Source organism: Schistosoma mansoni, assembly GCF_000237925.1.
Source record: "Schistosoma mansoni, WGS project CABG00000000 data, supercontig 0239, strain Puerto Rico, whole genome shotgun sequence".
Classification (NCBI taxonomy): Eukaryota; Metazoa; Platyhelminthes; class Trematoda; order Strigeidida; family Schistosomatidae; genus Schistosoma; species Schistosoma mansoni.
Genome location: NW_017386103.1, coordinates 142,141 through 156,534, shown reverse-complemented (window position 1 = coordinate 156,534; position 14,394 = coordinate 142,141). Strand labels below are relative to the sequence as shown.

Below are 14,394 nucleotides of genomic sequence, written 5' to 3'. Positions count from 1 at the left end.
CAATTTGAATGTTTTGATACTACATTAGTTACACAAAAGAGTAACGTTTCTTTTTCCTGTAGAACACTTTTAACGAAAGTCCAACTTTGACGTGATGAAAACAACAAATATATTTGGAGATCTAAATTATTAGCGTGAAATGGACATGTAATTCTAAATTTTAATATACAATGCTATAATTGAAGCAACAGTCTTTTGACTACGACAACGACCACATATTGCGTTCGTTATGACAAATGTTGACAAGATCTATAGTAAACAATGGGAACCTCACATAAAGTTCGCATGGGTCCCGGGAAAATGGGGGAATATTGAGGTTTTTCCAAAGAACGTGAATTGTTTTTTCCCAAAGTTTTGAAAAGATAACAAAGGGAAACAAAAACGGTAGAGAATTTCCCCAAAAGTTTGAAAAAATTCTGGGAAAATAAAGGAATTCCTCCAGAATATTTGGGAATAATTGCAAATCTGGATTAATTTTTGTCATATATCCCCGAAAGCGAGAGATTGAGGACTTCAAGCAGATTCTAAAGCCGCTCCAATCGAAAGCCGTTGAGAAGCTATGATACCGTTGAAGATTCGTTTAATATCATGCATTATTACGATTGCATCACTTTTCTTGCTTGAAGTATGGAGGCTACCAAACAGTGCGAATGGAATCAAATCAAATTTAGAGTTGGCTTGATATGATTACTTCTGCTAAAGCTTACGAATTGTCGAGGTGACGTAACAATTATCTCACGACAGTCTGACCTCTGGACGCCCAGTGACCTTCATCGACGGACGATGCCATTGAATCGTTGTCCATCATAGCCGTAGTTTTGTAAGTTACTGTCGCATTCCAATAACTGAACATTTTAAAGCATCCTCGTCTTTCTCTTTTATCTTTAGCTGTTCAACCATCTGAAGACAGACGTATGGCTAAACCGAAAACACTGTTACTCTTTCCTGGTAAGATGAAACGTGTACACCATCAGGCTACATAATTGATGCCCATAGCAACTTGGCATTTGGAAAAGATCAAGGAAGTTACTTTGGATACAAGAAAAATGAGTAATTTTGGCTACAAAATTTCCTTAAAATGGTACCTCGAAGACAAGGAAGACGAACACAGGCAAGAATAACAGTACGGAGAACAGGAGTAACCTGATAATTCAGGTGGACAAACGAGGATCCTCGAATGAACTGTGCCAGAACATAGGCAGTGCTCAATTGGGAATTTAGCTTGTAGTGTTTAGCAGGCTTTTCAGTTTACGAACATTATTCTCGAGTATCTTGTCCTATCATGGGGGATAAATTTCCCATCAAATAACATGTGCTTGACTGAGAATATATTCGCGACCAAGTTTTTTCATATTCTTCTAAAAACAGTTTATTGAATGTCGGAGGACTTATCATCGCCAATCAGAGTAAAGTATTCTTCCAGTACATTTCCCAAATGTAGACGAAAACAATAACAGGTTTTTTTGTCATGCACTTTAAGAACCTTATATGTAATGGAGTTACAACCAATGTTGCTGTCATAATTCTGTTTGTATATACCTGTTTTTCAACGCGGGTATAAACTTTTCCCAGTCCTCAGGTATATGCTTGTTTTCAAAATGCACAATAATAAGTTAGATAACGATGGCTGTAATGCACCTAACGTTAATGTCACTACTAGCTAAGGTATTTAGAGACAGGAATCCTCTGAAGTTTAGACCTACCTAAAACATAAAGTTTCCCGTCACATTGTACAAGCATGTGTAATTGATACAATGCATATAGCATAGCTTGCAAGCTGTGTTACCAACCTATGCCCCTTATGCAGAATGTATCTGATGTAGAAACAGTACATTAAACATAGTTACTAACATGGTGATGTTGGTGGTGACTGATTAGATTTCTTGTACACGGTGCGAAATATCCATTTTATTCATTTGAACCTTGGATTCCTAAAACAATTTATCCAGTAATGCAAAACACATACTGAGCTCCAATTTTAACTTGGAATTCATACAATAAACTAAAATTCATACGCACTACGATGAACTTAAAAGATGAATGAAAGTTTCCGAATGAATGTGGGGCATCATTTTGAAGACCACGAGGAATAAAATCATCTCTGAAATGCTATTTCATTATATTTTAATATCGCGATACTAAAGTGGATAGTTTCACACAATAAATGTTTGAATGAATTCGGGATCGAGGGACAACGTTTATTTAATCCATTGCCCTTAATGAAATTATAAACTTAACTCCTTAGTCTGTTCAACAGTCTCTTTGCTCTTGTTATTAATTGTGCTGCTATCAATTATGGAAAATCAAGTATTAGTTGGACTCACAATAATTAGAACCAAAAAATCAACGTGAACAACACATCTAAATACTTGAACATCTACACTGTCGACTACCCACTACTAAGGAACCCATACAAAAAAGCAAATAGTGTCAGCGGTATATCGATAAAGGTGGCTACGCATACTGATACGAATGCTTAAACAGCCACAGAATGGCGACTACATTCGGTTTTTCAAAAAATTCATACAATATACATATAAATGCCAAAAAACAATGAAATAACAGGCAAACGATATGCAAGAAACAAAACAGAACTTTGCATTGTCATACTTTACATTTTCGGTTGCAAGAAATGCTGCAAACTATCTAAGCAATAATTTCATATGATACGCGAAACTTATTTCCTGTGTATTACGCCTAATGATTTCAACAAAGCGAACTGAATGGAAATCAATTCTGTAGGAATTATAATGTTGATGGATCCAACATGAAAGCTTGTCAAAAAACGATAGTAATAAGAAATCAGTATAAGATTAGATTCACAGATGGACTGTTGATGAACAACCATACATTGAGAGAACATGCGGAAACATAGAGACATTAAAAACGAAGACGAATTCAAATAATTGGCAAAAGCACAAAATAAAAGTGACTCTAAATTGCGAAGATGAGTCAAGTTGGAAGATTAGAAGTGTGATAGCAGATGGAGATATTCCCAGTTAATTAAGCTAGTTTTTAGTCATACTCGACACTTTGTTTAAATAACACTGCTATAATGAGAATTATCGTCAAGACCACCAACATACCTCGAAATATAAAACGCAATAATAGGAATCGCTAACTGAAAGTATTTTACGGGCTTTCTAGGACTCAATATAAGAGCTAGCTTCTGTTAATCATACGTAACGAAAACGCTTATGTTTGCTACCATAATTGAAAGAAATTAGCGTTTTAAAAGGCTTAAACTAAAAGCTTCTGACTACTTTACTATATTTCATAATGTAAACACATTGGAATTCTCTGCACATATCAAACACAAATCAAAGTATTTTTATCATAGCGCAACTTTAAGTAAGCTGATTCAAGTTCATCTTTGGTTTATGTGTCCATAAAGACAACAAAATACAGTTGTATTTATCACTGCAAGATGATTTTGATCCCGCGTACATGAAACTCTGTAATTATATGCAATTACTTAATATATATTATGCACATGTCTGTCAAGCCAAAGAACAAGTCAAGTTTTTTTAGTTCTACGTGCTCTGCAAACTGAATACAATGAAGACAAAACCAGAGAGAACTAACAAGTTTCAAGAAGTTATTAGGACAAAATGTATCATCTGGATGCTGGAAAAACTTTTATTACATAAACAGAAGATATCTTTTTTATTCAATCACCAAGAAACTAATACATAAAGACGGAGGGAAACTGTCTAAAATGATTAAAATCAAACAAGGCGAAAAACGCTAGAATATTTGGTAATTTTTTACACAATAAACGGAATTCCTAGTGATTTTGATTAGCTAAAAGTTGGCTTAGATGTTAGGAAAAATCGCACATGTTAATAATGACTTGAGGTAGTCGAAGTGATTTAATATATAAGACAAAATTTTAAAATGTAAATAGTGAAGCAGTAAACTAAACACCTACGGAAGTGATACTGAAATTACATATACTTCTGCACATTCCCACTTCAGCAGAGATAGTATCACATTTGTATACACATGCTGAAATACGAATATCAAATGCAACACATACAGCTCAATTGTACCGCAGACATCAGTTGAAATAGATTCAAATATATAATTGGTAATGAGATTTTATTGTCCTACTGTATATTTTTAACCTAATTTATGCTGGATCAAACAGTCATTTTAGTTAATGGTATGCAAAAGACAAAAGAACATTACATAATCTATAGTTGGATGTGATAAATGCAATCAAGTATACTGATGATTAGACGACCATAATACAACGCAGAATACTGCACAAAAATATGTTGTTCAACATATCAAGGTTGGGATTTGATTATATTCGTCCATAAAAAGAAATCTGTATCACGTTTAGATGAAAGTATGTTGTAATATTCTGATCTGAGGGTTTTACTGAAAATATGTGTTTAAAAAACGTGCAAAGCTCAGCTGTTTAATAGATTGCGATCATTTTAATTATTCCCAAAAATCTTACTTCCGCATGATTTATTTAAATCTACATCGAGCAGATGAGAAATCGATGTTGTCGATTATACAGTAAAATAAATGAAGAGCCTTTTACATTTATTTCTGTGTATGATTGTTAAGGGAATGTTTTTATTTGTGTATATAATTTTCAAATGCACTAACAAAGTATGCACAACTAGAGATAGTCAAAGAAAACGCACAAACAAACAAAAATTACCTGCAAATTATATATGGTAACTGACAAAGTACACTGATCACTAAAATAGTGGTATGTTGAAATCAACAAAACCAGTAAGAATAGTCAAACCAGACATAAAACCGATAGTTAACTATTCAGAATATATGTTTACTGAGAAAACATGAAAAATTTACCCAATTATAAGTCCTAAATGCGAAAATAGCAGGCAAATAAGCATCAGAATAACTGTGTCAGGAACACATAAACATATAGTCAGTTAAACAGAAAACAGTTAGCATCAAAATTGTATTAGAATTTTTTAAAAATGCTATCTCCATAATCATGAGTGACAGTTAGAAATAGTTAAAGCCAATAGGCAAGCGACAAGTAATAGGCACACTAATTTTAACAAATGACAATGATGTATATATAGATATAGATGAAGACTAATTAAACAGAAGGGAGAAGAATGACAATATGAATAAATTGAGATAAATTGACGTTGTAGATTGATGTGTGGTTCAGCTTCAATATGCGATTATGTAATTTAGTTGAATGCAAAGTGCGACTGCGTTGACTGTTGTACCACAGGAATCACCATGTGAAGAATATGATAATAAATTTTGATGACAAATGCTGTGTTCGTTTGTTATGTTGAACGGATAGTCTGATGGGGGAAACAATGAACAATTAGTGCATGGATATTTTTAACTTGTATAGTTTGCTATGACATTTGGCCATGAATTTATAATAAATGTTTTGAGAATTATGTACATCAAATGTCAAATTAAAATATTGTTATTACAATGTAATATGAACACCTTGTAACAAATTAACCATATGCTTACTGACAAAATACTTCACATAACCCGAAAACTATTTCAAACCATATTCCACGAGTAAAGAGAATAGTCAGAAAAACCAAGTAAGAAAATATGACAAAGTAGAATTCTACACAAACTGAAAGGTGTTATTTATGTTACAAAAAACGAGTAACAAAGTCTTTTAATGTGGTAAAATATCACCAGATTGGAAACCCAAGAAGTCTTGACACCAATTACTCTATTACGAAAAAATGAAACTAAAAGAAGCCGAATAAATAGTGCAAAGAAAACAAGAGAATGATTGATTCTTAGTATATCGAACCATGAGTTCAATCAAGAGAGAAGAACTAGTCAAATGAATTCATTCGAACGATATTAGTGAGTATCTTTAAACATGAATATTAGAGTACCATAACCATGGATAGAACTTAACAATCTCATTGAAAACTAGCTAACTAAACTAAACATTGAAGATAATATAAATTTTCCAGTCACAAAAGTTTTATTGAAGAAACTCCAAATATTCAGAAATCCCATGTTATATTCGGTTGAATTAAAAACATAAATAAACCGTACAACGACACATAGGTGAGGGTTAATCAAAGAATGTCACTTATATATGATAACATGAACAGTTCACTTCTGATTAGCTAAAAGAAAATGATTTTCAGTACTACTAGGAAATAACAACTGTGGACAATAATCCACTGGGAAAAAGTATATTTTAACTGAAACCCACGGACTGTTACGTCATAATACCAGAATTCATAATAAAATTCGGCTAACCTGAATCGATAATCCATTAAACCAATCAGTATCTGACTGCAAAAAATTGATTTGATTACAAATTTTTAATTTAGTGGATAAGATGAATAAATATATGTAATAGCTTGATATTTAGTAGAAAGCGCTGTGACCCTAATGCATGTTTTTTTTATATGCTAGTTGAGCATAAATGTATTCATATGCATTGGTGAGATTCGTTAGTTGTATTTAACATTTATACAGGAAATGGAATTTTTAATTGGTAGAAGTAATGTACAGAACGTGTGTCATGTAATGTATGGATTAAAAAGGTCAGTATCAATAAAGAATTTTTCAAACTCAAAAGATATTCATTCATAAACTAAAGTTGTTAAGCATAGAGATGAACAGAAGTGCCATTCGATGACATTTTTGAGTCGAAAAAGGTACACATAATCATGAACGAAAACAAATACGTGGAAAATGGTTGAGGGTTCAGAGAGAAGACGCATCGATGAGTAAATAACACAACGCAAACTCTTCTATAAACAATACAACCTAATCATAAGAGATATTTACCAAACACGATAGCGTGGTGGCACGAATGGACAAAGTGACAAACTGAAGAGTGAAACAGTTTTAATGAAGACAACGCAGAAGTCGTGTCCAAAAGCCATTTAGGGTTGTCACTTTTCGCAACAAAACAAAAAAAGAATAAATTGTATCTTGCCATCGAGGAGCATGATTTCCCACTCCCTGAGTTTATCGAGTTGTTCAAAACTAAATGATCATGAAACCACTTTAACACATATTTCATCATCCTTGATTGGTACTGTTCGATTACTCCTCTGCATGTATGAATTCACACACATGCGAGTCGGTAAATGCAATAAGATTCAACGGATCTGAAATATAGACACGATTGAAGAGGATATAAAATGGATGACTGGAAAAACGACATCAAACAGATGCTCTTCAAAGTTTATAAAGAAGAATCAAACAGCATGATTTTGCGGCAGAAACTAGAAGCGGCCGTCGAAAAAAGATACTATGCTACAAAATTGATTATTAATGATCAGACTAAACAATTAATTTCAGATAGGCCTCAACACAGTATAAACAATTATATCACACATCGTGCAATAACCAATGAACACGTGGTAGAACACATACATAGAGAGGAATAACCAATGGTAAAACATGTTTCAAAATTGTTTCATGATCAATTGGTGTCCAACACCTCGATAAACGTAGGATAAAATCATGCTCCGCGATGGCAAAACAATTAAAACAGGTTATAAGATTGACATTAAAACAGCTTTTTAAGCCTTGTGTAGGAATTATCAAGGGTGCATTGCTGAACAGATGGAAGTATTGGGCATTAAAATTGCAAACCATGTTTATGTGCCCGAAAACAATTTTTTAACTTGGACTATTTCTTGGCTATTGTTACCCCATTTTAAAATTTACGGTAGCGTGACAACTTATGTTTCCTATTACACTTTTTTCTTTCCTGTAATCCAAGTTATCCGTTTATATTTACTGAGCATTTATTTAGTAGAAAAACGAATGTTTCGCTAACACATTTATCAAAAAATTAAAGCTTTTGAAATGTCAATACTGTTTTATGGTAAAGTTGTAGATTAGGTTAGGCGTACCATTTCAAGGGAGAAATTTTAACGGGTTCACGCTTTTAGTAGAGAACCTGACTTGATTTTCAAAGAGACACATCTACATGAATGAATGAGTTTGTGCATGTACTTCATTGCGTGCAAGGTAATAAAAGCTTTTAATTCGCTTTTAGTTTTCTCATAAAAGTAGCTGTTTGGACCAGCTTAAAGTAAGCGTTCAAATCAGTATCAGACTAGAATGAACGCCAAGCACAACAAAGGATAGTAAGTGTATGAAAGAACTGGAAGACTACAAAAGGACTAACAACTAACAGTCAGTCAAACAACGAAGGACCAGGTACATATATACATCGGTCCAAGTTGTCATAACTCATTAGCACAGCAATATAAACACAGAATTCATGTAGTTACTTCAATGGTAATAATATATAATAGAAAGATTGTATATAAGGATATAGTACAGGAAGAAAGGTATAAGATAATTTTAATCTTAGTTTAAGCGAAGACAAAGAGTGTATACACCTACGCCACTGTGATCGATTCTGATGTCACGCAGAGTCTCCAACCACCGGTTACGATAATCACGCGGACCCTAGTCAATTAGTTTGCATCTACCAACATGTCTCAGACTACAAGTTAGTGACTTCAAGCACTGATGCTACGTTTTGGTTTGACTGCCACTAACTTTATTCCATCTGTCTCCAACACTAGTCAGTATTGCGCGTCGTGGTAATCCGTGTTCAGGCATACGTAACACGTGGCCCAATCATCTCAGTCGATGAAGATTCACAACCTTATCAACTGATTTACCATCATTCCCTAATACCCTGTGTCTAACTTCACCATTACTTACCCGGTGATCCCAGCAGATGCGAGCAGTATTTCTAAGACATCTGTGGTCAAATACTAGTAACTTACGATTATCTTCTACTCTTAATGGCCATGTTTCGCAGTCGTAAAGTAGAACAGAGCGAACTGCTGCTCAGTATACTCATACCTTAATCGATAGACGGATATCTCGTCTTCGTCATAGGTGACGTAAGTTGGCAAAAGCCAAACGAGCCTTTTGAATCCGTGCTGAGACTTCGTCAGACATCAACCCATTAGGGCTGATCAGACTTCCAAGATAAGTGAAGTTGTCTACGTGTGAGACTACTTCACTCTTTATCTTTAGTTTAGGTGTTGACGCAAGCCAGTCCTGAAGCAACAACTTGTATTTAGAAAGGGAGAACTGAATTCCAAATATCCTAGCATTGTTGCTAAGTGCTACCAAAGGACTCTGGATTTTATCAGTCTTCACCAAACAAAACTGTGTCACCTGTGTATTGTAAGTCGATAAGTGAACCATCTGGAAGATCAAATTCCTGAGAATTCAGTCGACGAGAAAATTATTTCCAGCAGTAGGTGTATGATGAAATTAAACAGAAATGAAGATGGTTTACAACCGTGTTGGACACCACTTGAGGTTGCAAAACCAGATAACAATAAGAACACCATTGTTTATCACTTGTAAGCTTTAAAACTAACCACAAAGGGAAATGATAAACGGATAGCAATTTACCGATAGCAACGTTGACTACAACAATTACATGGAGGGGTGTTTCCTGTCGCACCATTCATAAATTAACTTGGAGCAGAAAATTATGATTGCGTGCGGCTTTGACAGAAAGGTCTCAAAAATAGGTAGGACTGTGTTTGAAGCTTCTTGAAACAAAATAACTGGAATTATTAACAAAGGAACACCAACACCCAAGTTTATGTAGGAATACTTAAGAGACCTTGTGTCATTTATAAAACTCAGAAAGATGGATCGTTACAAAAGACACATGGTCAAAATGAACTTCCAAAACATATATATATATATATATATATATATATATATATATATATATAATGAGCCATGTTAGTAAAATATTTTACGAACAGAATAATAACACGATTTTAAGAGTATCTTAAAGCTGTATTATATATGCAAAGGAAGCGGTGAGATTGATGACACAGCAAACAAAAAGGAATGGATAAAAAATCATGAACTTTAACAAATTCAAACAAGTACCAACTAACGTACCCATTAACTATTCATACTCGCTAGAGTCTACGGATGCTGCTGACTTTCCAATAGTTGATGAGCCAATCTTTTTCGAACCTGAAAATGCTCGATCGTTGACAGGAGAGCTTGAAAATGACAGTTTAAGAAGATATGGATAACGTCCTTCGGTGTTTGGAATAGCTTGGTGGTTGCACAAAGCAAGGGCAGTAACGGCTTCATCTTTTGTTCCCCATTCTACAAGGCCCGAAGAGGACCTATCACTAATCCTTGGGAAAGGTGCAATTTGGCTATATACAGTTTGGACAAAAAAAGATTATCCGAAAGGAATAGAAGTTAAGAAATGAAAATAATAAAAGATAGATATTTTACTGACTGATAGATATATTCTATTAGTATATGTCCTTCATAGGGAAATCAAACGAGATACAATTGGGTGAAACAGTAAGTCAGTTCACTGAACTACCACTCAAAATATTACAGGACGATAGGCATATTACAAGTGAATAGGAAACTATTTCAATAGGTTATCCTTCGACATAAACAGATAACACAACGGATAACGAGATATTTATTGTCATCGCGAAATAATAACTAAGCGCCATATTATTTTTAATGAATAAGAATACACAACCAAAATACACTGTAATGTCTTAAATAATTATCATTCCGGTACCAATCATATTGAAAATGATAGTGTTGAACTTAATCTTGCAAACATTATTTCCTACAGGAGTATTGTATCAAATAATCCTTAGTTTACAATAACCATCGAATTTACTGCCGATAAAACATTTTCACGACCAGGTGGTGGTACACACAACATTTACGTGGACCAAAGTTTTCATGGCACAATTAATGGACGGAAAGTATTATTATCAATGCTATGTTTTAACTGTTTGACTTTCTCTGTGAAACTGAACAGGGGTGTGAAAAGTATTGCCAACTGATTAGATTTTGTTGTCTCAAGCTGTTATAAAAAACACTTTATTACCACCTATCACTATTATATTGAAAAAAATATTAGTCATGCAATTAGATAACAATGTGATAAAAGTAAAAAGCAGTGGTATAGTGTTTACAGATATCAAAAGTGAACATTGCGAAACAACACTACATACCGAGGTGGTGAAGCACCACATTCAACAATCAACTTGCGCAGTTCCTCTGGGGTATAATTCGGAGGACAATTCCAATAATGCAGAGTATGTGATGGCGGGTAAATCCTATTTTTACTCGCCTTGTCTGGATTTATATATCTATTTTCACGACACCCTGAATAATCTTTGAAAGATGGGGTACCATCTGGTAATTCAAAAGGTTTCGGTACGTCCAGGATAAGTTGTTGTTTACTTGGACGAATCTAGAATTTAAAAGTAAAATGGGATCACTAAATGAGTTTTCCGTTATACAAAAAATAAAACAAATTACATTCAACTGATTACAATAGCCACACAAAAGAAATCTGACAGATAACATTATGTTTAGTGTTTATTTAAATGTATATATATATATATATATATATATATGAGCAATGAACATATAACTCAGTTATATATGTGAACATATAGATGAATTGAGCGTCAGTTATCAATAGATTAGGTAGGGCGTCGCAAGTGACTAACTAACCAAAACTGATCATAAAAAGTGCAATAGTTGAGTGTGTTGACCTGTTTACTTATCTTAGAAGCCTCACAAATCCTAGTGTCCGACGAAATCTTAGCACGGATTCGAAACCTGACCTAGCTTTGCCAAATTGCGTTACCGCCGGTGTTGCTTTGAAAGACTGTTTACGCACTGTGAAATAAGAGGGCGAGTAAAGTCAGAAACAGAACATCAGGCAAAGATAGAGAGTCGGTTGATGAGACTGCAGATCCTAATGTTACCAAAACCTAACCACTAGTTACTTCTTGTGATGTTGCCTGCTTTGATAGTAAGCTATAAAACTAAAGGCGACTAAGCCAAGATAAGAAACCAATTCATGAAGTCAATGAATGCCGAAGCGAGCCATATTACTTGGTGTAGACTGCCTAGTTGAGGTCAGCAAGATAAAAGAGATCAATTGTCGGAGACAGTGGGAGTGATGGCTTATAATCAGCAACAGTAATGTAGATGCATTTGCTATCCTCCCCAAAGATCCTGAATTTAAAAATTACTTTCTACTTTGCCTTAAACGAATTAGTCCTTTCTTTGGAAGCCTCTCAACAGTTCATTCTTTTTACAATCACTGATACTACTACTTTAATAATCACTTTGCTGTGCTGATATAGCGACAACTCAGGCTGATGCACATATGTGAAGAATTCATTCGACTAAACTGACCGAATATATGGTAACAATATAGTGACAGTACGTAGGGCTAATTAAAACTAAGACGTTTTTTATCACTAATATTTAAAAACTAGTGACCTATCAGCCAAACAACAATAAAACGAATTTAAGACAGAAAGAACCATACCGACAATGCATTGCCCATCAATGGGACTTCTGACAGGTTAGTAATGACACGATCAACACTAACGTTATCGCCCATTTGCGCCATAGCTGATCCTTCTTTAGTCCTCAGAAACTTGATACGAACAACATTACCATAGAGACAAAGAAGGTTGAACAAGCTAAAACAAAACAAAAGCGTGATAATTAAAAATACTCAATAGAATTGACCAATTACCAAAAGTTAGATGGATTGATAGTTCTAGCAAATTCGGTCTAGTGGTAAACAAGCAGTCCGTTCTACAATTTAAAACCAGTTCCCAGTAAATTAATGAGACCGTTTTCAGTGGAACCTTACTAAGCACTAATTTAAATAGCTGGTCTAATGATAACAGGGTTACTGAAACTAGTATTACCTGACTTTGTGTAGTAGAATGAATACAAGTATTACTTAAATCTGATCCGGAACTACTAATCACATCGAGCTCTCTACCAGGGTCTAAAACAACACGACGGAGGTCGGGCTTGTGTAAAATGTTTATATGTGCAACTAAAAGCTACACTGCCTTAACACTACATAATATTGTATATTTCCTAAATAATAGTATACCTACCAGACAGTAGTTACTGTCTACTTAAATGGTGAGAAAGTTGCATATCCACTAGCCGAACCCAAGTCAACCAATAAAGAGATAAGTTCGAATTATGGGTATGGAAAGCCACGCCGACTTTGCGTAAAAACAATCTGATTATCAGGCTTTTTAAGCTTGATAAAAAGTCTTGAAAATAAAACTCTTACCGGTCGCAGTTCATATGATCCATATCCATGTTATATACCATTATGACAGCAGTTGAAGCCCTAGCATAAGGTTGACCATTCAATCCATCGAGACCACGCCTTGATACGTGGTAATTTAAAGCTAACTGGTCCAAGAACGAAGCCGGTGGGACACTAAGCCCGACAGCATTCTGCTTAATGAAGCCATCATGATAACCGAAGCTGCCACCATTAACAGACCTTGAGCTTTCGTGCCGAGCACGTGAACGTTCAAATCGTCCTAAGACAACAGTGAGCGAAGACTTTCCTTACCTAATAGAGAGATATCTCCACGCCCATCAGATTCATTAAGTGAGGTAGACAGCAATAGTGGATTTTCAAAATCCCATGAATCTTGATCATTGCGAGTGACAGTCAAGCGAGTAGGACGAGCAAACTCGACCTTCAGTGTACAACAGCCAGAGTATATATCAGCTCCATTAAGATGCCGTTTAGCAGTCCGGGCCTCTTCCGTATTTTTAAACTCCACCATAGCCTTTGAACAAATAAAGTGTCAAACTATAGGTACCTGTATTCGCGTTTTGCGGAGAATGACAATGCGCAAAACGCGTCCATGTTTGGCTGTGATCTGATGAATAACATCGACTGTGATAGGATATTGAGCATTGTAAACCGTTAACATAAGTACACGGCTCTCGGGAGGCAATTCGGAGTGCTGGTTATCATTTTCTAGAGGTCGATGGACCACACGTTTGGATGTACTATAATTAACTTTTAATCTATGATTAGCAAACATCACGGCATTCTCTGAACATCTTATATTTATTTGGTTTACATATCATTGAATATTACCTTGCAACAGCTCTTTCTGCGGAATTAATGTCATCAAATTCAATTAGTGCTTGACCTTTATGTGGAATCATTGCAATATCCCTAATTGAGCCAAACTGTTCGAAAACTCTAATTAAGTCTAGCTCAAGAGTATGTTCTGGTAACTCCCGTATATGAATAACTGGAGATGGCTCTAAATCCTCCCAATCCTCTGGCCTGTTTCTTTTACGGTTCGCCATCAAATGTCGATTTTGAATTCCGCGCATTAACCACTGGTCCAAAATAACAAAAGTACTATGGCTTTACATAAACCTGAATAATATTTACGACATATATAACACCAAAGTTTTTCTCGAATATTTCAGGGATTGAAAGATTTAATCATTTTTCAACTAGCCGAGACTTATGTTTATCGGTATTGGATATTTCAAACCTATCATGATTTGCAAACCGATTGGCTACCTACA

At 34.9% G+C, this 14,394-nt stretch overlaps 1 protein-coding gene across 1 annotated transcript; it reads right to left on the bottom strand.

Annotated features, from left to right (window-relative positions):
• Nucleotides 1–4,466: 4,466 nt before the first annotated feature.
• On the bottom strand, nt 4,467–14,193 carry Smp_051530 (heterogeneous nuclear ribonucleoprotein l (hnrnp l), putative; the record flags this gene model as incomplete). The annotated part of the gene is made up of 8 exons (XM_018792622.1): nt 4,467–5,307; nt 9,907–10,175; nt 11,007–11,248; nt 12,344–12,500; nt 13,118–13,376; nt 13,409–13,631; nt 13,665–13,911; nt 13,949–14,193. The coding sequence occupies 7 exons, from the start codon at nt 14,191–14,193 to the stop codon at nt 9,914–9,916; spliced, it is 1,635 nt and encodes a 544-aa protein (XP_018644242.1). The 3' UTR covers nt 4,467–5,307; nt 9,907–9,913.
• Nucleotides 14,194–14,394: the final 201 nt, after the last annotated feature.